General features: G+C 36.2%; 1 protein-coding gene across 7 annotated transcripts in view; it reads left to right on the plus strand.

Moving 5' to 3' along the window:
* The window catches only part of LOC105476082 (serine/threonine kinase 3), a 332,200-nt gene that overhangs the window by 93,495 nt on the left and 213,029 nt on the right, over positions 1-25,676 (plus strand). For all 7 annotated transcript variants that reach the window (XR_011606855.1, XR_011606854.1, XR_983846.3 and 4 more), the window contains 2 exons: positions 6,901-7,065; positions 7,658-7,825. Coding sequence is in view for 4 of the 7 variants with exons in the window: in XM_071067958.1 (XP_070924059.1) it covers positions 6,901-7,065; positions 7,658-7,825 (333 nt within the window). In the remaining 3 variants the exon portion in view is untranslated. The remainder of the gene's footprint in view (positions 1-6,900; positions 7,066-7,657; positions 7,826-25,676) is intronic.

The raw sequence follows: 25,676 nt of genomic DNA on the forward strand, positions 1-25,676 counted from the left end.
GTATAAATGACTGGATATTGCATCGTTTTTTGATTGAGGAGGATATGAAGCAAATGAGAAGACATTGACTCTCTGAATTAGTGGGAGGGATTTATTACCAAAGGGAGGAAAACATAATGAAAGAGAGGTTGTATAAACTTCAGATCTGCACTCTCCACTTTTAACAGTTCAGAGCCAAATTCAGGTTATGCCCTCCGATATTCTTGTCTGCTTCATTAGGACTGGGATTATCAGTTTCCGTGTCCCTGTACACCCAACACCTTGAGCAGTATCAGCGCAGTGATAGAGCCAATCAAGTGTATATTGGCTGAATGAACACATAGATTGATGCCCAAATGAGTGAGAATTTTATTTAGTGAAGATTGCCTTTACGTGAAGATACTTTGATAACATAGAATCATAGAGTTGGAATGACCCTTTCAAGTCATTGAGCAAAGCCAGACAGTTCATGAATTCGTATAATGTCCCTGGAAAATCCTCCTTTAGTCTTGCTGTGGATTTGTCCAGTGACTTTATAGCATTGAAATCAGACAGATCCTAAGACCCTGAAGTACAGTCAGTTTACTTAATTCTGAACATTCTTTAGTAGAGCAGTGAAATATAGGGTACAGGAGCAGAGATAACAAATCAGAGTTAATAGAAAATTAGTGACTTATTGGTTGGAAATAGTAGAATGTTAAGAGATAAAAACTGAAGTCTAGGTAACTAGAAAGGTCTGTATTGAAGTAACTAAACAAGACACAATTTTATGGGCTGATGCTGCTTTTATTAACACCCCAAGCTTTTTAGTCTTTATAGAAAGAGTGGAGGATGAGGACAGACGAGAAAACTTAGGTGCATATGACAGCACCACCACCTTGCCCACCGTCTGTAGTGGTCCATTGTGATGGCCCTAAACAACACTCCTACCTCCCTCTCCCTCACATTTGGCTGCACACCACTAACTTAGAAAGACTGGGAACATCAGATGAAGGTGTCTCCTTTCTTTTTGTATCGACAAGTCTGTACCCATTCATTCATTATTTATCAAGTGCTGTCTGTACACCAGGCGTAGCTCCAGGCATTGTGATACATCAGTGAACAAAGTGTTCACAAAGCATTCTTGTGGACCCTTTCTAGTGCAGTACTGTCCACAAGAAACACAAGCCACATATAATTTTAAATTTTTGAGTAGCCGCATTAAAAAAAGTGAAATTAACTTTCATAATATAACAGACATATTAATATAAAACATTAATATAATATAATATGAAATACCATATTTAATACTTATATTAAACACTAACATTTTATATGTTCAACATTAATATATTAATAATATAATATGTAAATATTTATTGGGTAATCAATATATAAATTTTAACACAATAGCTTAGATTCTTTTTGTATTAAGCCTTGATCTTTGGTGTATATTTTACATTTACAGCATATCTGAAAAATTAGAATACCCACATTTCAAATGTTTAGGAGCCATGTGTGGTTAGTGGTACTCTATTGGATGGTGTGGCTTTAGAGTATGGTGCTTGCTTTCTCTGCACTGTCAAGTCAGACCATCTAGTCTGAGGTAGAGAATAAATTCCTGGAAGTACCAGAATTTTCAGGTAATCTAGACTCCTTTTCTATGGCCAGTAAAGCCTTATATGATCTGGTCCTTGCCTGTCTCTCACATCTCATCTAGAGCTAGTCTTCTCCTGGTGCATTAAACTTCAGCCTTCTTTATTCAACTCAAATATGGTGAGCTTTTTCTTGAATCAAGACATTTCCCCCCCTCGGTTTTACTTTTATTGTGCCAAGATACACATAAACAAAATTTGCCCTGTTAGCCATTTTTAAGTATGCAGTTCAATGGCATTAAATACATTTATAAAGTTGTGCAATTATCCCCATTATCCATCCCCCTCTTTTCATCTTGTAAGACTGAAACTCTGTACCCATTAAGCACTAACTCTCCATTCTCTGCTACTTCAGCCCCTGGTAACCACTGTTCTACTGTCTATCTCTATGATTTTGGTAACTCTGAGTATTTCATATAAGCAGGATCATACATTAGTTGTCTTTTTTGTGACTGACTTCATTTAGCGTAATGTACTCAAGCTTCAGCCATGTTGTAGCATATTGCAGAACTGCCTTCCCTTTTAAGGCTGTATAAAATTCAATTGTATGTTTCTACCACATTTTACTTATTCATTTGTCTGTCAGATGACATTTGGGTTGCTTCCACTTTTTTAGGCATTGTGGATGTTGCTGCTATGAACATGGGTGTACACTCATCATGAGGTGAAACTTGTTCAAAAATACCTCTTTGAGACCCTGCATTTAGTTCTTTTGAGTATTTAGCCAAAAGTGAAATTGCTGGGTCATAAGGTAATTTTATGTTTAACTTTTAAAGGAATCTTTATACTGTTTTCCACACCATTTTACATTCCCATTAGCTATATACAAAGGTTCCAATTTCTCTGCTACTTCGCCAACATTTGTTCTTTTCTGTCTTTTGATAATAGCCATCATAATGGGTGTGAAGTGGTATCTCATTATATTTTTGATTCACATTTCTCTTATGATTAGTGATGTTGAGGATCTTTCCACTTGCCTCTTGGCCATTTGTATATCTTTGGAGAAATATCTATACAAGTCCTTTACCCATTTTTGAATTTGATTTTTTTATTGTTAAGTTTTAGGAGTTCTGTATGTTATATTCTGTATGTTAATGTCTTACCAGATATGTAATTTGTAAATATTTTCTCCCATTCTGTGGGTTGTCTTTTTACTCTGTTGATACTGTCTTTGGATGCGCGTTGTTTTTTTTTTTTTTTTAATTTTCATGAAGTCCAATTTGCCTGTTTTATTCTTGTGTGTTCTCTGCGCCTTTTTGGTTGTATCTGATAAACCATTGCCAAATCTGGTATTCTGAGGTTTTTGCCCTGTTTTATTTTTTCCCAAGAGTAGCATAGTTTTAGGTCTTATGTTTAGGTCTTTGATCCATTTCCAATTAATTTTTGTGTATGGTGCTAGGTAAGGGTTCAACTTATTCTTTAGCACACGGGTATCCAGTTGTGCCAGTACTGTTTGTTGAAAATACTATTCATTTCCTGTTGAATGTTCTTGACACTCTTGTTGAAAATAATTTGATTATGTATATAAGGGTTATTTCTGGCTTTTCTACTCTGTTCCATCCATCTGTCTGTCTGTGTTTATGCCAGTGCCACATTGTTTTGATTACAATAGCTTTGTAATAAGTTTTGAAATCAGGAACTATGAGACTTACAGCTTTGTTCTTCTATTTTCAGTATTGTTTTGGCTATTTGGGGCCCCTTGAGATTTCATACAAATTTTAGGATAAGTTTTTCTATTTCTGCAATAAACATCACTGGGATTTTGGTAGGGATTGTGTTGAATCTGTAGGTTGCTTTGGGTAGCATGGGCATCTTAAAAACATTAAATTTTCTTATCTATGAAGTTATGATAGGTTTTTATTTATTAATGTCTTAAATTTGTTTTTTCAGCAGTGTTTTGTAGTTTTCATTGTACAGATATTTCACCTTGTTGGTGAAATTAATTCCTAAGTATTTTATTCTTTAAAATAAAGAAATTCTATTTCTATTGTAAACAGATTTTTTTTTGTAATTTCCTTTTCAGATTGCTCATTGGTAATATATAAAAATATAACTGATTTTCATGGGTTGATTTTTGTATACTGCTGCTTTGTTGAATTTATTTATTACTTCTAATAGGTTTTTTTGTGGAAGCTTTAGAATTTTCTACATGTATGATCATATCAGAGATAGTTTTACTTATTTTTTTCCAGTTTGGATGGCTTTATTTGGTTTTCTTGCCTAATTGCTCTGGCTAGAACCTCCAGTACTATGTGGAACAGAAGTATTAGGTTGGTGCAAAAGTAACCACGGTTTTTGCCATTACTTTTGCACCAACCTAATAGCATCCTTGCATTGTTCCTGATCTTTGAGGAAAAGCTTTCAGTCTTACAGCTTTGAGTATGACGTTTACTTTGGGTTTTTTATATATGGCTTTTACTATGGTGAGATAGTTTCCTTCTATTCATATTAGTTGTGTGTTTTATGAAAAGTTAAATTTAGTCAAATGCTTTTTCTGTTTTCATTTGAAATGATCATGTGTTTTCGTCTCCATTCTGTTAAGGTGGTGTATTACATTGTTTGAGTTTGTATGTTGAATCATTCTTGCATTCCAGGAATACTTTCCAGTTGGTCATGGTGTATAACCTTTTAAGAGCCTGTTGAAGTGGGTGTGCTGTATTTTGTTGAGGATTTTTCTATCAATGTTCATCAGGGATATTAGTCTGTAGTTGTTTTGTAGTGACTTTGTCTGGCTTTGGTATCAGAATAATGCCTCTTAAAATGAGATTGGAAGTGTTCTCTCTTATTCAGTGTTTTAGAAAATTTGAGAAGTTGAATCAAGATATTTTAATCTTTTTTTTTTTCCCCCTTTTTGTGGAATGTATGTTCCCAGATAGCCATTCACATGACTGGCCCCCTTATATCATTTAGACTTTAGTAAAATGTCTTTTGGGCCTTTTTGAATATCAGTCTAAAGTAGCTTCTCAGTCATTCTCTATCAGTAGCTCTCTATTATTGTCCTCATAGCAATTTTCACAGACATTTTCCTGTGTTATCCTGTTTTCTATCAAATTATCCCATTGCTTATAGATAGAATATAAGCTTGAGAGCAGTCTCTATCATTTAGAGTTTTTATGGTTAGTTCTATTACGTAGGCATGATTGATTAAGTCTTTGGACATTTGTGCTTAACTAAATCTCTACCCCTTCTCTCCCTGCAGCCCTCCCGTAAGTCAGAGGTTGGGCTGAAATTTCCAAACTTCTAATCACTTGGTTGGTTTTTTTGGCAACCAGCTCCCATCCTGAAGCTAAGTAGGCTCCCACCATGAGTCACCTGATCAGTATAAATTCTGGTATGGTTGAAAGGAGCTTATTATGAATGACAAAAGACATCCCCTCTCACTCTTGTGAGAGGGGTGAGAAAACAAAGATAAAATATCTTGATTCAACTTCTCACTCACTCAGTCAATTCATAGGGTCTTAGGAGATTTTGTGCCAAGAACCTACAAAGACCAAATATTTCTTATGATTTCATAATGTCACACTACCTTACAAGATTGTTTTAAGAATAAATGAGAGAATGCATGCAAAACTCTTAGCACATTGCCTGATACAGATAGCAGTGGCTCTACTGCTATAGCTGTTAAGATTTTCTTCCCCCATCCGTCTCTTCCTTGGCATTCTGTGCTCTCCCCTTTTTCCTTCCTCTGATAACCTTTGCTTGTGTTTCCATTTTCCTAATCTTTCTCTGACATTTTTTTCTTCTGAGTTCTCAATATTAGGTCAGAAGTCCAGGACTTGGAAGGGTTAGGAGTGGCATTGTTGTAGGAGCTTCTCGCAGAAGATTCATTTCAAGCCCCCCTCCCTCATTTACTTTCCTTTAGCTGTTGGTTTCATTTTCATCAAGAATCTGAAATATCTCAGGGGAAGTATCTGAATTTACTTTTTCAGAACAGATATTAGCTGTGATAGTGCCCCCCCTCCCCCCAGTGTTAGAAGATGTGGGAAATAGTGATTCCTTGTATCAGGCTGATTCTTGAGATATGTCCTTTGCTTTAGGAATACTGATGACACTGATAATCTTTTTTTTTTTTTTCTTTTTTTTTTTTGAGATGAAGTCTCACTGTGTCGCCCAGGCTGGCGTGCAATGATGTGATCTCAGGTCACTGCAACCTCTGCCTTGAACTTGAACCTGGGAGGGTTCAAGTGACTCTCCTACCTCAGCCTCTTGAGTAGCTGGGATTACAGGTGCATGCCATCATGCCTGGCTAATTTTTGTATTTTTAGTAGAGACAAGGTTTCACCATGTGGGCCAGGCTGGTTTCGAACTCTTGACCTCAAGTGATCTGCTCGCCTCGGCCTCCCGAAGTGTTGGGATTACAACTGTGAGCCACCACGCCCTGCTGATACTGATAATCTTTTTTTTTTTTTTTTTTTTTTTTTGAGACGGAGTCTGGCTCTGTCGGCTGGAGTGCAGTGGCCGGATCTCAGCTCACTGCAAGCTCCGCCCCCCGGGTTTACGCCATTCTCCTGCCTCAGCCTCCCGATTAGCTGGGACTACAGGCGCCCGCCGCCTCGCCCGGCTAGTTTTTTGTATTTTTTAGTAGAGACGGGGTTTCACCGTGTTCTCCAGGATGGTCTCCATCTCCTGACCTAGTGATCCGCCCGTCTCGGCCTCCCAAAGTGCTGGGATTACAGGCTTGAGCCACCGCGCCCGGCCCTGATAATCTTAAAGAGAGAAATTTAATGATCCTTTCATTAGTAAAATGTGTAATAAGAGTAACAAAGCGTATTGTGGGAAGAAGAGGTTCTCTATTATTTACCCCTTTAGCATTTTCCTGGAGGTTTAGTGGTCATTAGAAAGAAGTACTTGTGGCTAGGGCATGGTGGCTCACACCTATAATCCCAGCACTTTGGGAGGCTGAGGAAGGAGAATTGTTTGAATTGAGAATTGTTCTCCTCCTCCTGAGGAGGAGAATTGTTTGAAGCAAGGAGTTCAAGACTAGCCCAGGCAACATAGCGAGACCCCCCCATCTCTACAAAAGTAAAAATAAGTTAACCTGTTGGGGTGGCATGTGCCTGTAGTTCTAGCTACTCGGGAAGCTGAGGTGGGAGCATGACTTGAGCCCAGGAATTTGAGGCTGCAGTGAGCTATCACCACACCACTGCACTGTAGCCTGGGCAACAGACTGGGGTCTCTTAAAAAAGCACACACACACACAGAAAGACATACTTGTTACTAGTGCTCTTTTGTAAGAGTTTATCTAACATGGCATTTTAATTATGGTTTAAAAAATATTTCTTTCCAGTTAACAGAAGATGAAATTGCAACCATTCTTAAATCTACATTGAAAGGACTAGAATATTTGCATTTTATGAGAAAAATACACAGAGATATAAAAGCTGGAAATATTCTCCTCAATACAGAAGGACATGCAAAATTGGCAGATTTTGGAGTGGCTGGTCAGTTAACAGTAAGTTAACTTTAATAATTTTCTAAACACTTGGCTAATTTGTTCAGATTTTATTATAACTAAACTTCCATAACTTTTTGAGGGGGAATGGAAAGAAATGTGTAACTTTAATTTTTGTGGAGAAAGAACCATAATTGAGCCAAATTTGAGTATTATTTAATTTATCATTTAGGGTGATTGAATATGAAAATATATCTTGTAATCGAAATGCTAAAATGTTCTAAAAGGGAAGCTACGTAGCTCATTTCTGTAGCTTTTATTGAATATGAAAATATATCTTGTAATCGAAATGCTTAAATGTTCTGAAAGGGAAGCTACGTAGCTCATTTCTGTAGCTTTTATCATTATAGCACTATCTTTAATGACTGTGTTTAATGACGGTAGTGGGGATAAGTTACCTGTGGACTCTTGGTTATTTTCAGAATTCAAAATTCCTAAGTATGTCATAACTAGTTGAAATTTTAGCAAAATAGTCAATTTCTGATATAATCTGTGGCGTTGGAGGTTTCAACATTTTTTAAAAGAATGTTTGGCATACAGATTTCCTTTGTGCTTTTGTAGTAGTATTTATGGCTATGTAACGTTATTGCAGGATACAATGGCAAAACGCAATACTGTAATAGGAACTCCATTTTGGATGGCTCCTGAGGTGATTCAAGAAATAGGCTATAACTGTGTGGCCGACATCTGGTCCCTCGGCATTACTTCCATAGAAATGGCTGAAGGAAAACCTCCTTATGCTGATATACATCCAATGAGGGTAAGAAAATTATGGTTTGCTGAAAATGTTAGCCTTATATAAGTGTTGCAGCTTTGTAATGTCAGTGTAAGTAAATATAAACTAAATAAGTTCATTTAAATGTATTCTTTTTAAAAATGGTAAAATTACCTCTTAAAGATTGGTAACTCTTAACTTCTCTTCCGTGTTCTTAATTGTGAGAAAAGAACTGAAGGCTTTGTATATCTCTACCATCACTGTTCTCCTCCCCCAAAAATATACCCGTGAAATTTTTGCTTGCTTTTCAATAGAAGAAAGGGTTGGTAAATCCTCTTTGCTCTTCAGTTTATTGTTTTCTCGATTGTGGTAGTGGAAGAGTTTGAAGTAATCATTTCTCACTTTTTTACCCACTCTGTAATTTATACCTTACTGTGTGTTTTTTTTTTTTTTTCTGCCCTTTCTCTTCTTTGGTCTGAGGATGGTATTAAGCAATCCTAATTTCTAATATTACTATGCACATGTAAAGGAATTCGGCTAATTTTTTTAAATGAATGCTTATTGAGAAGATGGAATTCCTTTTTTGAACATCGTTATATGCTTCTGTGACCTGTGCAGGATAATTTTTGGAGTTTGAAATATATATCTTGCATATTCAAATCTAATTGCCTATGTTTCAGGGTTTGTGATGATATGCTTTTTAGGTTTATTACTATGTGAATCATATAGATAAGTTCATCATCATAGATAAGTACATTTATCTTTGTATACTTATTGCCCTCTAGTGGCTGTAGTTATCTCAATAAGGATGTAGGAATGAGGGGAAGAGTGTATGTATGTGTGTATTTGTAGAAAAGAGAAGATAATGTCATGGTGGCTGGAGGAATGTGAAGTAAATAGATAGGAAGAGGAAGAATGCATTATTTTAGAATATCTGAAGAAGAATAAATTAGAATTACATCTGATATTATAATGCTATTGTGGCTTCAATTTCGATAATATAGGTAACAGTATATTATACAGAAAATATTTGAAAATCTGTCTGCTGTATTGAAACATTTTAAAGAGAGACTATTATTATTATTTTTCTTTTGAGACAGGGTCTCACTCTGTCACCCAGCCTGGAGTGTAGTAGTGCTATCATAGCTCACTCGAGCCTTGACCTCCTGGGCTCAGGTGATCTTCCCACCTCAGCCTGCAGAGTATCTGGGGCTATAGGTATGCACCACCATGACCAACTAATTTTTTGTAGAGACGGGGTGTCGCCATGTTGCCCAGGCTGGTCTCCAACTCCTGGGCTCAAGCGATCCACCCACCTCGGCTTCCCAAAGTGCTGGGATAACAGGAGTGTGCTCAACCTAGAATTCTTTGAGTAATATACAATAGTATATTAAGTAGTATACTTATTGTATATAAGTATATATAAGTAGTATACAATATGTACCATCTTCCTCTTCCTTGTGTATATAAATTCCTTTTGGTAAATGAAAAATAAAAATAGCATCAATTGTTTGAAAATAACATGAAAAATAACAAGGTCAGCATAAAAACAGGAACACAAAGTCTGTATTTCATCTCTGATCATTAGTTATCTGCGGTTGTTTTAGTTAGGATATTTGTAGGGTGATCCTCAAAGTAGGCGTATTTGAGTTTGAATCAGTGAGTTTTACTAAATTACCCAAGGCAACCTAGGTAATTATGAGAGCTGGGATTTAACCTAGGACTTCCATTATTACTATTCTGCTTCTTCCCTGTGTAAATCTTATTTTTCCAACCAAATAGTTCAACTTGTTAAATTTGATCCTGTGCTCAGATAGCAGAGAATTGTAATATGTGGCCTCTCCCTTTAAGAATCTTATAATATTACCTGAGAGTTTGAATGAATACATTATACATTATTAAAAATATACCTGAAAATAGTATTTCTCTTAGAAAAAAAAATATGTATATATATATATTGCAAACTTCCTGGGATGTCTTGCTCACTTTTTTTTTTTTTTAAATCTAAATCCTACCAATTTTTCAAGTCCCAACTTGGATTTTATGCCTGTATAGAGCCATTCTTGACAGCTATTGCCCAAGTAAATTTCTCTTTTTCCTCATATTTTGTATATAGGCAATTTCTTGACAGTCCAGTTCTTTAGACAGTTAATCAAGTGTTGTCTTGTGCATTTCCAAACGTAATATAGTTTATTTTCTATTTAAATGATATCATTATTTAACTTTTCTTGTGTTTGTGAGCTGTCTTACAAATTAGAGTATTGAACTGCAAGTATTGGAAGCTGTTAAGATCATGTAACAGATACAGTTTTATCACTGGTAACAAACACTACCTTTTGTTTTCCTTGAAATGACAGGTTCACTTGGTTCATTTTTGAGAAAATGTCTGTCAAATACCCAAGTCTGTGTAACCTTAGTTTTCTGTTAGTTATTCTTCAAGTAAAAATGATGTTCTTTGAAAAGAGCCTTGTAGTTTATTTAGCTTGCAGCTCAGTCACACAACTGCTTTTTTTCAGATTATTGTTGTTCTTTGATATGTGGGGAAGTGCTTTATGCATATTTTCCATTTTGTCAATGTAGAATATTAAAAAAATACATATTCAAGTGTAGAAATTTAAAAAAATTAATAACCCTTACTGTTTCATCAAGGTTTACAGTAATTTGGTCAGGGGTATAGTGAGGGAAATGAAAGAAAGAGCTGTCCAATAGAGAAAAAAAATTGTTGAGGGCTCAGCTAAAATTGGTAATTGAGAAATTATAGTGTAATTAATCCTGGTTTGTGGGCCTTCCTGTGGTATGTGCTCTGCTGTGCAGTAGAGTGCATTATGGCTTTGATATGGAGGGTTTGGGTTTTAATGAATGAGTGTCTTGGAGGGATGGGGCTTCAGGGAATTTAAGGATGCTGCTGAGAGACAATTCAGGAGTTACTAACAGGGCACAGTCTGGAAAGAAAAGAAAGAGTGTAAGAAAATGGGGTGATCGAAGAATAGATAGTGTTCTCCATGCTTGCTGCATAGCAGTCATCTGGGGAGCCCTACCCTAAACAGATTAAATCCGAAATCTCAGGAGGTTAGAGAGGAGATAAAGTGGTAGTTAAGATATGAGAAAGCTGGGAGGATATGAGACTATGGTAAGTGAGTGAAATACTGAAGTTTTCTTTTTTAGCCAACATTTTTTTGTACTGTAGTAACTTTGTGAAATAAATATTTTATCCTCCATTGGGTGGATTGGATGAAATGGATAAGATTATGTTATTTGTTAAGATGACACAACTTGTTAGTGGCAGAGCTGAGATATGAACTCAGTTTTATGGGTGTTTTTGCCTAGACACCAAAGAAATATCCTCTGCATTAATATTCCAACTCTGTACAAGTGGAGGAGCAGCTAACAAAAATAAGACAAGTTTTCTAGAGTAGCAGGAAATATGGACAGATTTCAATTTTTAATGTTTTGTTTTCCAGCCATTTTTTGGTAGCCATATAGGCTAATGATATAATCAATAATCTATAAAGTTGCCACAGTGAGACAAAGATATGATTGACACGAAGACCCCACAACTGATACAGGCAAAAAAACTGATAGTTATTTTAATGTAAGTAAATGATACAATTTACTACATATAAATGGCTATCTAGAATAAAGTTAGAGACAAAGTTAGGATATGGTGGGTGAGTTTCCCCAGCCTCCATATACAGCGGGGTACCCAGCCACTGGTGATATTGTCTGATTGGAGTGAGGATTCTATCCAGTCTTTCTGAAATGCCTTGCAGTCATCCTCAGAGTTCTAGCCCTTTCCACTATGCTTGCCCACTAGATGTATATAATTAGGAACACTCCAGAACAGTGGTGCTGCCTTCTAGACTGAGTGAACTGGGATTTGGTTTCCCAGTCATTTTCTCAGCCTTTTACCGTGTTTAGGCACCAGGCCTGTTCGTAAAGTAGTCTTGCTTAGGACAGCAAAAATTAGGGGCAAAAAGAGATGCCTCAAGCTTGGATAGTTTAGAATGGAGTTGCTTCTCCTTAAGTGGCCACAAATTATTGCTGTGTTTTTCACTGATTAAGGTTTTTGTAGGACATATATTTAGGGTGTCATAGCCTGAGGGATATGGAGAACTTAAAGATGGCACTGAATTAGAAAATGAAAGTGATTAAATTGGAAATTTGCAGTTATTTGAGAATAGGTCCTTCAAAGGTGTTAAGTCTGAGGTCATTTGTTTTATATACTTTAGTTTATCAGTTTGTCAAATATTGATATTTCTTTTATCATTCTTGGGCAGAATAAGGAATATTTGGAATATAGATGTTCAAGGAGAAATTTTCTATTAAAAAGAGCTATTAAAAACACTGGATTTGTTTGATGGCAAGGAGTCAACCGAATTTGTTAGTTTTGGTACAACCTTTTTTTCCTCCCAAAGAAACTTGTAGTATATGTAAACTGAATCTTCACTGTAGTAGATAGTAAGGATTATCTGTTTAGTAAAGGGAAATAATGATGTACACATTGAATCGCATAAAGCTTTTTAAACAGGAGAGGGATAGAAGTGCTTACAAATTTACATTCAGCTATGAGATTAAAATTAGCGAATAGTGGCAAATGGGAGTAAGCCTAATCAGAACGTTAAGTGAAACAAATTTTTTAAAAATTAAAACTCAGTTTATTTTATAAAGTTAAATATGAAACCACCAAATTAATTTTGGTCAGTTAGATAAATAGAATAGTTAAATTTAGTTTTGAATTCAGTTAACCACATAGTTTTGAGGAGATCAATCTTCTGTCTTTCTCAGGCCTGTTGGAAGTGAGTGTGAGAGAGAGTGTGTGTGTGTGTGTGTATATATGTATATATATATATATTTTTTTTTTTTTTTTTTTGAGACAAAGTCTCACGCTGTTACCTGGGCTGCAGTACAGTGGCAGTCTTGGCTCGCTGCAACCTCTGCCTCCTGGTTTCAAGCGATTCTCCTGTCTCAGCTCAGCCTCCTGAATAGCTGGGATTACAGGTGCACGCCACCATGCCCAGCTAATTTTTTGTAATTTTAGTAGTGACGGGGTTGCACCATGTTGGCCAGGCTGGTCTTGAACTCCTGGCCTCAAGTGATCCACCTGCCTCGGCCTCCCAAAGTGCTGGGATTACAGGCATGAGCTAGTGCACCCAGCCTTAGGACGTATATATATATATATATATATATATATATATATATATATATATATATATCCCTCCCTTCCTCCTTCCCTCCCTACCTCCTTGCTTCCTTGCTTCCTTTTTTTTGATGGAATATTGCTGTCGCCCAGGCTGGAATGCAGTGGCGCCATCTCAGCTGACTGCAATGTTTGCCTCCCTGGGTGAGACGGTTATCCTGCCTCAACCTCCTGAGTAGCTGGGATTACAGGCATAATCTGTAAAAAACCTTTGTGTTTGCTTACCTGTTGTTCAGCATAGGGAAAGGGGTAAGGAAAGAACTGTTTGAATCAGTCTGTGGACAGCAGGAGAAGTACCTGATGATTTCTTGAATTAGATGAAAGAAAATAAAAATCAAACTAAGAATTTTTACTTCTATGCAATGCAATACTGAATGTTTATAACTTAAAAAATGTGTAAATAAACAGTGTATTTTTGGAAGATTTATGTCAAATGTGATTTAAGGAGATAATTAGAGGCACTTGGCAATTTTCTGGAAATTTAACTCACATAAAGCATGACAGTCTCTAAGAGTAAATTAAGAATTATTTTAGCCTAAAGAAAAGGTCTCTATCGCTGCATCCTTACACTATGTACTTACAAAGAAAGGAGCCCTGCAGGTATTTTCAAACATGGAAGAGTTATTTTCGATGAGTGATATTTTTGAAAATAATGTTATCTTTTCCTGAAGAATCTTTTGCTTAACCCACCATATTTTCCATCTGGCTTCCACCTCCCTTTTTGGAGAAACATAGCATTTAAATAGGTGCAACAAATGCTTTAGTATAGGCAGCATAAAAACAGACATGGGTTAGAAGATCATTCTTTATAGTGCATATCAAAAAATAAAACACAGTAGCTCTCTCCCATTCCAAATCACATGGCACTACTTTTTTCACAACCAAGTGATTTAAAAAAAGAGACATAAAAATGTAGTTATGTCCACATCTAAAGAGTGAACACTTAGTTAACCATTTTTTAATATTTAAAAAAAAACCCCAACACCAAAAAAGAGAAAACAATCCATGTCCTCCTTCCTGCTCAATTAGTAATAAAATTTGGTTGAGAAATTCTGGAAAACTGATTCTCTGTAGTGGTGAGACTTGAGTGATACTGTACCCAACACACTTAACACACCTTCCATCTCCCAGTCCCTGCTGTGTAGGTATTGGTAGATACCTTGGATGTCTTAGTGTATGGGCAAGTGTGTTTGTATGGCACCACCTCGTGGAAGATTCCTTGCAAGGATTTAACATAGGGGTGAATGGCATAGAGGAGTATCTTCATTTAGCCTGGGAAGCCAGAAGTCTGAAATCAAAGTGTTGCCAGGACTGTACTCCCTCAAGAGGCTCTACGGAATAATCCGTTCTTCACTTTTTCCAGCTCTTGGTGACTGCCTGCAATCCGTGTCTTACTCTAATCTCTGCCTACATCTCCATATTGCATTCTCCTCTGAGTGTCTGTGTCATCATCATCATCTTCTTTCTTCTTCCATAGGGTCTTGCTTTGTCACCCAGGCTGGAGTGCTGTGATGCGAACATGACTCACTGCAGCCTCGAATTCCTGGGCTCAAGCAGTCCTCCTGCCTTAGCCCCCAAGTAGCTGGGACTGTAGGCACAAGCTACCATGCCTGGCTAAATCTTATATTTTTTTTTGTGGAGATGGGGTTGACCATGTTGCCCAGTCTGGTCTCGAACTCTTGAGCTTAAGCAGTCTGTCTGCCTTGGCTTCCCAAACTGCTGAGATGACAGGCGTGAGCCCCTGCACCCAGCCCTGTGTCCTCTTTTTTGTCTACCTCAAATTTCTTTCTGCCTTTCTCTTATAAGGGCACTTGTCATTGGATTTAGGGCCCACTCAGATGATCCAGGATGATCTTCTGCTTTCAAGATTCTTAACTTAATTATATCTGCATAAATTGTATTCTCCCCCTGCCCCCGGAAATTGTGTAACATTTAGAGGTTTCAGAGATTAGGATGTGGACATATCTTCTGAGGATGGTCATTTTTCAACTCACTACACTCCCCATAATATGTTCTCTTCTTTCAAATAGAGAGAGGAAGAAAATTTAAGATTAATAATTATGTATAATTTAAGATTAACAATTATATAGTATAATTATAATTATATAATTTAAGATTATAATTAAGATTAATGAGTAATATATAACATAAAATTTATCATTTTAACCATTTTAAAGTACTCTATACAATTCATTGCCATAAAGTACATTTACATTATTGTGCAATCATTACCACTATTTCTAGAAATTTTTTTATTGTCTCAAACTGAAACCTGTACCCATTAAACAATAATTCTCCATATCCTCTTGCCCCAGCCCCTTGTAACCAGTATTCTACTTCCTGTCTCTATGAGTTTGACTATTCTAAATACCTCATGTAATTAGAATCGTACAATATTTCTTCTTTTGTGTGTGTGTTTTATGTAGCCTAATGTTTTCAATAATTTATACACATTGTAGAATGTGTCAGAATTTGCTTCCTTTTAAAGCCTGAATAATATTTTTTCGTATGTATATAGCACATTTTGTTTATTCATTCATCTGTTGATGGACACTTGGGTTTCTTCCACCTTTTGGCTTTTGTGAATAATGCTACCATGAACTGGATCCACAATCGTCAATTCAAGACTGTTTAATTTTTTGAGGAACCTCCATACTGTTTTCCACAGCAGCTGTACCATTTTACATTCCTACCACCAATGTATGAGAGTTCCAGTTTCTTCACATTCCTGCCAGCACTTGTTATTTTCTGTTGTTTTTCTTTGCTAGTGGCCATTGTAATGGGAGTGAAGTGGCATCTCATTGTAGTTTTGATCTGCATTTCTCTGATGACTAGTGATATTGAACATCTTTTCATATGCTTATCTTCCATTGTCCATTATGTGTATCTTTTGGGAACTGTCTATTCAATTTCTTTGCCCTTTTTATTTCTTTTTTTTGAGGCAGGGTCTCACTCTGTCACCCAGGCTGAAGTACAGTGGTGCTATCTTGGCTCACTGCAACCTCCACCTCCCAAGTTCAAGTGATTTTCCTGCCTCAGCCTCCCGAGTAGCTGGGATTACAGATGTGTGCCACCACGCCCAGCTAATTTTTGTATTTTTAGTAGAGACGGGGTTTCACCATGTTGACCAGGATGGTCTTGATCTCTTGACCTTGTGATCTATCCGCCTTGGCTTCCCAAAGTGTTGGGATTACAGGCGTGAGCCACTGTTCCCTGGCGCTCTTTTGCCCATTTTTAAATTGGGTTTTTTGTTTAACCTCTCTTTAGTACTGACCTGCTTGTTTTTCATTGCTGGTTACGGTCTCTTACTCTTTTAACTTTTTGCTGCCTGTTTATTGTCTTTCCAGTTGTCCTCATATCACTTTCTGCACCCCAATTATAATACACAGTCTGAGTCCCTTTGTATGTCTTCTTTGTAATCACTATATTGAGAGATCTTTGAATCAGAATGCTTTTCACTGTTTCTGTGCAAATGACTTACTTGTCTACCAAGTAGAGGATTATTTTTATTTAATCATATATATGTACTCTGCATTATGCAATAGATGTATTCTGAAGAAGTTGTGTAAATATTTGATAATTGTAAATCAGCATTTCAAAATTCTTTGGAAATTATTTTTTAAAAATATTTTTTCACAGTTTATTTATATTATTTAAATTTCCATTTTTATTTTAGGTTTAGTGGTGGTACATGTGCAGGTTTGTTACAAGGGTATATTGCATGGTGCTGAGGTTTGGGCTTCTGCTGATCCTGTCACCCAGATAGCGAACATAGTATCCAATAGGAAGTTTTTCAGCCCTTGTCCTCTCCACCCCTTTCTTCCTTTTAGAGTTCCTAGTGTCTATTGTTTCCATAGTTATGTCCATGTGAACCCAGTATTCAGCTCCCACTTGTAAGTGAGAACATGCAGTATTTGGTTTTCTGTTTCTGTGTTAGTTTGCTTAGGACTGTGGCCTCCAGCTGCGTCCACATTCCTGCAAAGGGCATGATCTCATTATTTTTGTATGCCTCTGTTCTGTTCCATTGGTCTATGTTTCTATTTTTGTACAGTACCTTGCTGTTTTGGTTACAGTAGCCATGTAGTATAGTTTGAAGTCAGGTAAATTGATGTCTCTGGCTTTGTTCTTTTTGCTTAGAATTGCCTTGGCTATTTGGGTTCCTTTTTGGTTCCATATAAATTTTAGAATAGTTTTTTTCTAATTCCGTGAAAAATGATGATGGTAGTTTGATAGGAATAGCATTGAATCTGTAGATTGCTTTGGGCAGTATGACCATTTTTAACAATATTGATTCGTCCAACCTGGGAACATGGAATGCTCTTCTATTTGTGTCGTCTCTGATATCTTTTAGTAGTCTTTTGTAGTTCTCCTTGTGGATATCCTTCACCTCCTTGGTTAGGTATATTCCTAATTTTTTTTTTTTTTTGGTAGGCATTGTAAATGGCATTGCATTCTTGACTTGGCTCTCAGCTTGAACATTATTAGTGTATAGCAGTGCTACTGATTTTTGTACATTGACTTTGTATCCTGAGACTGCTGAAATCATTTATCAGGCCTAGGAGTCTTTTGACAGAATCTTTAGGATTTTCTAGTATACAATTATGTTGTCAGTGAAGAGAGATAATTTGACTTCTTTTTTTCCTATTTGTATGTCTTTTATTTCTTTCTCTTGCCTCATTGCTCTGGCTAGGACTTCCAGTAACATAATGAATAGGAATGGTGAGAGTGGACATCTTTGTCTTGTCCCAGTTCTTAAGGGAATGCATCTAGCTTTTGCCCTTTCAGTATGATGTTGGCTGTGAGTTTGTAATAGATAACTCTTATTATGTTAAGGTATGTTGTGATGACAAGTTTGTTGTAGATTTTTATAATGAAGGGGTATAGGATTTTATCAAAAACCTTTTCTGTGTCTATTGAGATAATTATATGGTTTTTGTTTTTAATTCTCCTTATGTGGTAAATCATTTACTGACTTGCATATGTTGAATCATCCTTACATCCTGGGAATAAAGCCCACTTGATTGTGGTGAATTAAGTTTTTGATGTGCTGCTGGATTTGGTTTGCTCGTATATATATATTTTTTCTTGAGACAGGCTTACTTTGTCACCCAGGCTCCGGTGCAGTGGTGCAGCCATGGCTCACTGCAGCCTTGACATCACAGGCTCAAGTGATCTTCCCATCTCAGCCTTCTGAGTAGCTAGGACTACAAGCATGTGCCACTGTACCTGGCTAATTAAAAAAATTTTTCTGGAGAGATGGGATCTCAGTATATTGCCCAGGCTGGTGTCAAACTCCTGAGCTCCAGTGATCCTTCTGCCTTAGCCTCCCAAAGTGCTGGGATTATAGATGTGAGCCATTCCACCTAGCTCAGTGTGCTAGTATTTTGTTGAGGAATTTTGTGTCCTATGTTCATCAGGGATATTGGCTTGTAATTTTCTTTTTTTGTTATGTCTTTGCCAGATTTTGATGTCAGGATGATACTGGCTTTGTGGAATGAATTAGGGAGGAGGCCCTCCTCTTTGATTGTTTGTAATGGTTTCATTAGTACTGGTAGAATTCGGCTGTGAATCTCTCTTTTTGGGGGCTTTTATTCATTGGTAGGTGTTTAATTTCTGATTCAATCTTGTTACTTGTTGGTCTCTTCAGGATTTTTGTTTCTTCCTAGTTCAATCTTGGAGGTTGTGTGTTTTCAGGAATTAATCCATTTTCTCTAGATTTTCTACTTTGTATGTATTGAAATGTTCATAGTAGCCTCTGAGCATTGCTGTATTTCTGTGGGCTTTGTTGTGATGTCACCTTGGTTATTTCTGATTGTGCCTATTTGGATCTTCTCTCTTTCCTTTTTAAATCTAGGTAGCAGTCTCTGTCAGTTTTATTCATCCTTTCAAAAAAACAACTTTTTGTTTCATTGATCTTTTGTATGGTTTTTTGTTCTCAATTTCATTTAGTTCTACTCTGACTTTACTTATTTCTTTCCTTCTCCTAGCTTTGGGTTTAGTTTTTCTTGTTTTTTTGTTCCTTTAGGTGTGAGGTTAGATTGTCAATTTGAGATCAATTTTCTTGGTGTAGGCATTTAGCACTCTAAACTTTCCTCTTAACACTGCTTTTGCTGTACCCCAGAGGTTTTGGTATGTTGTGTCTCTGTTTTCATTTTTTTCAAAGAACTTTTTGATTTATGCCTTAATTTCATTGTTTACCCGAAAGTCATTCAGGAGCACGTTGTTTAGTTTTCACGTATTTGTGTGGTTTTGAGAGTTCCTCTTGGTGTTGGTTTTTATTTTTATTCCATTGTGGTCTGAGAAGATGCCTGGTATGATTTTGCTTTTTTTGAATTTATTGAGACTTGCTTATGATTGAGCATGTGGTCAATCTTTGAGTATGTTCTATGTACATATGAGAAGAATGTATATTCTGTGGTTGTTTGGTAGAGTATTCTGTAGATGTCTATCAGGTTCAGTTGGTCAAGCATTAAATTTAAGTCCAGAATTTCTTTCTTAGAGTTCTGCCTTGATGATCAGTCTAATGCTGTCAGTGGGGTGTTGAAGTCTCCCACTGTTATTGTGTGACTGTCAACATCTTTTCTTATGTCTAAAAGTAATTGTTTTCATAAATCTGGGTGCTCCAGTGTTGAGTGTGTATATATTTAGGATAGTTAAGTCTTCTTGCATAATTGAACCCTTTTAAAAAATTATATAATGCTCTTTTTTGTCTTTTTTTACTGTTGTTTGTTTAAAGTCTGTTTTATCTAGTATAAAACGTCTCCTCTTCTTTGTTTTCCGTTTACCTGATCTTTCTCCATTCATTTACTGTGAGTCTATGGGTGTTGTTACTTGTGAGATGGTTCTCTTGCAGATAAAAGAAAGATGGATTTTGTTTGTTTTTTCCAGTTTGCCACTCTATGTCTTTTAAGTGGGCCATTTAGGCCCATTATATTCAAGGTTAATATTGATATGTGAGGTTTCGTTCCCATCATAGGGTTGTTAGCTAGTTGCTTTGTAGTCTGGATTGTATAGTTACTTTATAGAGTCTGTGGGTTATGTGCTTTATGTGTGCTTTTGTATTAGTAAATGTCATTCTTTTGTTTCCATGTTTAGTTTTTTAGACCTCTCTTAAGCATCTCTTGAAGGGCTGGTCTGGCAGTGACAAATTTGCTTAGGAATTGCTTGTCTGGGAAATACGTTATGTTTCCTTCATTTATGAAGCTTAGTTTGGCAAGATACGAAATTCTTGGCTGTAATTTCTTTTAAGAATGCTCAAAATTGGCCCCTAATCTTGTCTGGTTTGTAGGATTTCTGCTGAGAAGTTTACTGTTAGTCTGATGGGTTTCCCTTTAGAGGCAGGGGTCCCCCAATCCCTGGACCACAGAGTGGTACTGGTCCATGGACTATTAGGAACCAGGTCACATAGCTGGAGGTGGGCAGTGGGCGATCAAGAATTACAACCTAAGCTCTGCCTCCTCTCAGATCATCAGTGACATTGGATTCTCTTAGGAGCATGAACCCTTTTGTGAACTGCACGTGCAAGGGATCTGGGTTGTGCAGTCCTTATGAAACTCTAATGCCTGATGAACTGAGGTGGAACAGTTTCATCCCTAAACCACCCCCTCCAGCCCCATCCGTGGAAAACTTGTCATCCATGACACCGGTCCCTGGTGCCAAAAAGTTTGGAGACTGCTGCTTTGCAGTTCATACGACACTTTTCTCTAGCTGCCTTTAAGGTTTTTTCTTTTGGCTGACCTTGGATGGTCTGATGACTGTGTGCCTGGGGAATAGTCATTTTGTGTAGTATCTTGTAGGAGTTATCTGGATTTCTTGTATATCTGCATGTTGACCCCTCTAGCAAGATTGTGGAAATTTTTTCTGAATTATATCTATCCTCAAATATGTTTTCCAAGTTGCTCACTCTCTCTTCTCTCTCAGGAATGCCACTAAATCACATATTTGGTTATTTTATGTAATCTCATATTTCTTGAAGGCTTTTTTCATTTTTAAAAATTACTTTTATTTTTATCTGACTGGGTTAATTTGAAGAACTGATCTTCAGTCTCAGAAATTCTTTCTTTTGCTTGGTCTAGTCTGTTGTTAAGGCTTCCAACTATATTTCGAAATTCCTCTAGTGAATTTTTCAGTTCCAGAGGTTCTGTTTGGTTCTTTCTTAAAATAACTATGCCGTCCTTCAAATCTTAGATTGTTCTCCTGTTTCCTTTGTGTTGGATTTCAACTTTCTCTTGGATCTTGTTGAGTTTCTTTGACATCCATATTCTGAGTTCTGTATCTGTTATTTCATACATTTCATTCTAGTTAGGATTCATTGCTTGGGAGCTAGTGGGAACTTTTGGAGTACAAATAATTCTTTTTTTTTTTTGAGACAGAGTCTCACTCAGTCACCCAGGCTGGAGTGCAGTGGCCGGATCTCAGCTCACTGCAAGCTCCGCCTCCTGGGTTTACGCCATTCTCCTGCCTCACCTCCTGAGTAGCTGGGACAACAGGCGCCCGCCCTCCTGGCTAGTTTTTTTTTTTTTTTTTTTTTGTATTTTTTAGTAGAGATGGGGTTTCACCATATTAGCTAGGATGGTCTTGATCTCCTGACCTCGTGATCCGCCTGTCTTGGCCTCCCAGAGTGCTAGGATTACAGGCGTGAGCCACCGCGCCTGGCCTTGGAGTACAAACAATTATTAATGAATCTTTTAGTAATGAGAATGATACTCTTGAAATTTTCTGCCATGTGAATGTGTATATTCTTATGATGGGACATTCTCATGTTGTTGTCAATACTAAATTTAATCATTAATATTAACTTATTTTTGATTTAATATTAATGTTAGAATGTAAGAAATGCATATTCTAACGTAAAGGCAATAAATTTGGCCTTGGGACCAGTTGGACAGTATATCTACTCTCCCAAATTGGTGGTTTTGTGTCAGAGAAATGAAATGTCATCTAGAGTGCCTTCCTGTTTTCTTTTACTCCCTTTCCCTTTCCTTTATTTCCTTCCGTAGAAACTTGGTGCACACTTATCAGGTATCACTTGAGCTGTTATGAAGTAATAGTACTAAGCACAGCAGCCATATTCCCTGTTGTTTTGGAATTTATAATTCAGTGATAATTAGCATTTTAATGTTAGAATCATTTAGATTTCTGTTTTATTTAATAGGAAAGGGTAGATAAGAGTTTTGTTGGTTAGAATAGAAAACTATACACTGTAAAACATTTATTCAGTTATATGTATATATTAAATTACATAATATCATATGGTTGTAGACAAAGATTTTATTATTTTGTCATTATATACTTTACTTGCATTTCTCCCTTGAACTTACCTTTATCTTCCTTTTTTACTTTTCTTCTTACCGTTGTCCTTTGATTTTTTTGTTTCCTGACAGGACGTGTAGGCAAATAGTCTCACCTCACCCCCGTCTCTACCTTTGGTTTCCTTTCCTTTCTCTTCCCTATTTTTTTTGCTTATTTTAGCTGATACCTTGATTCTGTTAACTGTACTTTCAGATCATCCAAGGATCCAGAGGAGTGGGAGAAATGGGATCATCAGAGAATTTCAGTACTGCTTCCAAGACATGGATTTTTATTCCATTTGAAAGTTAGAGTTCTCTGCTTTGTGGTCCTGATACACATTGAAGGGTGATGGTGGTACAAGGCATTCTAGCCCCTAAATTGGGGATTAAGGTTTATTACAGTGACAGTTTCAACATATTTTTGTCTTGTCAGAGTTACTATTCTTTAAGACATGAACAAGTGAAGAGAATAAACAAGTCTCAGCTTCTCTTGATTAAGCCTGCTGGGGTCACCCCTGATGCTCACACAGGAAAGAGGCATTCCTACTCTTAATCTGTATTGTAACCTTGCTGTTGGTATTGCCAAGTGCTCTGTACACATGATTAGTTTGGTAACTATTGAGGAAGCAATTATTTTCCTACTGAAATACAAATTATATAAATATGAATTACAGTTTTGGAGACATGTTTCCATTAAGTATTGCTTAGGGTAATACTTACTGAGAAAGAATTATACTACATTTCATCTTTTTAGGATTTTAATGTGGGATACTGACAAATGCAATATTTCTGTGTATTTGTGTGGGAGAATTTGAAGGAGACAAGTTAAATTGATTTATTAATGATTGAAAGATGACATTTACATTTCAGACTTTTAAAATTGTGGTTCATAGTAGAAATATTTTCACAGTGTGACCCATTATGCACATGTGTGCAGACACACACACACATAAGTGAAACAAAATGTACATGAAACCATACTTATTTTCTTTATTTGTGTTTCACTCTGACTTCTGTTCTATCACAGTATTCTATTCTGTTACATCTTTTCATTTGTGTGGTCCAAATCCATTTCATTGATTTTATGAACCAGTAATGGTTTTTAATTTGAATCTGTAGAGCAATAATTACTGAACCAGGCGTTGGAAATCCAAATTCTAACTAAGTCTGAATGCTTCCATTGTTGCTACGTAATAATGGTGTGACCTGATGTTTGAGACTTGTGAGACTTGAATCAATTTTGTTATCTGTGAATTAGTTATAATGGACCCTCATCTATCTACTTCACAGAGTTCTTTTTGAAGATCAGAAGGGACAGTGTATATGAACAATACATGTAAAATACTACTGTAGAAATATGAGCTAGCTTTATGAAGTTGCTTTTGAAGTAACATATTGAGACTATAAATTCGTTCAGGTTCTTACAGAGGATGCCCGTTTAATAATATTTACCATTGTTACTTAAGGAACTTTGCGCTGTAGAAGGATCGAGCAGCTGGTTTTCATCACCTGATTTTTTTGTAGGACATTCAGTAGGATGCGAGATATTAGGACATTACACAGTACCCAAAGGATTTACTGTTTCTGTGCCTGAACCTGCTTATTGACCGTTTATTGCTAGCCAGGGGAGGTTACTGAAAACTTTTAAGTTCCTGCTTATGGCTGCTGAGATGTCTTCTGCAGCCTCTACTGGAAGCAGTATGAACATAATGAGCCTATTAGGACTGCAATGCATTTTCTCTTTTCTAATGGAGAAAAACAGTTATTTTTTACTTCTTCATTTTCACCTATACTACATACTGGCCCAGTAATGGAAACCATGATTCACAAGAGGGTAGAATGAGCCGTTTCTGGGGCAGAGAATTCAGTCAACACATCTTATGAAATTGCGCTTAAATATTGATGTTTGTGCAGGTATGTATTTTTCTGATAAGATAGTTCATAGTTTTCCATCAAAATGAAAATAATGACTCCTTGAAACAAGGATTCCTTGATCCAAAATAATTGAGAACTGTGGTTCTTAATATCAGTGACCCTCAAGAGGGTTTCTTGTTACATTGTGTATTTAGGATAGTGTTTTGTTTACTATTTTCTTTATCATAGCATATCATGCATTTCAGTCTGGAACCAGATTTAAAAATCTTGCCATAGATTATGATGTCTTCGTCCCATAATCTTTCTACTTCTGGAAAACTTAGTTTTAGATAAGTCTAATTATTGTTAGAAGTTCCTCATCCTACTGATTTAAAAAATATTTTCTTTCTTTGAATTCTCATATCACTTTATCTATAATTTTCTTATGGCACTTTTAAACTTACTGTGTATTATCATAGTTATTTTGATATAGTTGTTTTATTTCCCTGCTAGATCTAAGTTTTAAATTCAAGTATGTTTCATCTTTGTGTGTCTAAATGAATCTAGCAGATTCTAACATAAGAATATCCAATAAATATTTTTGTTCAATATGTGCTTGATTTCCTTTCCTATCTCAAAGATGTTTCTGTGGTGTTAATACTGAAATCTAGTAAGCTCAGATTTTTCTTTCTTAAAATAATAAGTGTTGTACTTACAACTTAGAATAAGAAATCAATGAAATAAATTAAAAAATGAAAGTAATTAAATGCTAATCAAATCCAACTTGAAAGAACTGTCATCCCTTACAGCTTGCCTTTCAAACTTTTACTTAGCACAATTTATTTATTTAACATTTAAATTTTAAATTGATATAATTTATATTATTTATTTCTTTTTTGGCACTTTAGTTCCTGTTCCTTACTAGAGATCAGAAAAATTGGCAGTGGGCACCTTTAATGTTGGCCTTAGGATATAGTAGCTTTGGTTTGCTAACTGGGGATGAAAACTGGTTTAACAGAAAACTGTTAAGCTTTATTGAAGATTTATACCTTAAAAGCAATTGTGTGGACTTACTCTGTTGGTCATAGTAAGTTTTATTTTATTCTAAGCCAGCAGTAGTAACTGTTTGTGCCAGAGATTTAAGCTAGCATTTATTTTAGGAGACATAAATAACTTGGCGTGCATAGGGTAGAAAGGTGGAAGGAGGTATACTGAAGGCAGGTATTTACTCTAATTTCATGTGTATAACACTTAAAAAATTTACATTTTTGGAGGAAATGGTGTCTCTATCAGGTTTAAATTTTGAAATTATGCATCGATTGACATTTTTAAAAAGAAAGACGAGACATACCTGACTTACAAAATAAATATGCATATTAGTTAAATTGCTGTAGAATAGAATTCAGCTGTCCTAGAAGACTATTAATTACAGATTAATTATTTAATTATGTTAACTTGGTTTTAAGTATAACTTTTACATGAATAGAACCATCTTTATTACATCTGGGATTATTTAATTGGCATAATTAAATGTAGTGGTGCTATGCAATGCAAG

This window comes from Macaca nemestrina, chromosome 8 (assembly GCF_043159975.1).
Source record: "Macaca nemestrina isolate mMacNem1 chromosome 8, mMacNem.hap1, whole genome shotgun sequence".
Taxonomy (NCBI): domain Eukaryota; kingdom Metazoa; phylum Chordata; class Mammalia; order Primates; family Cercopithecidae; genus Macaca; species Macaca nemestrina.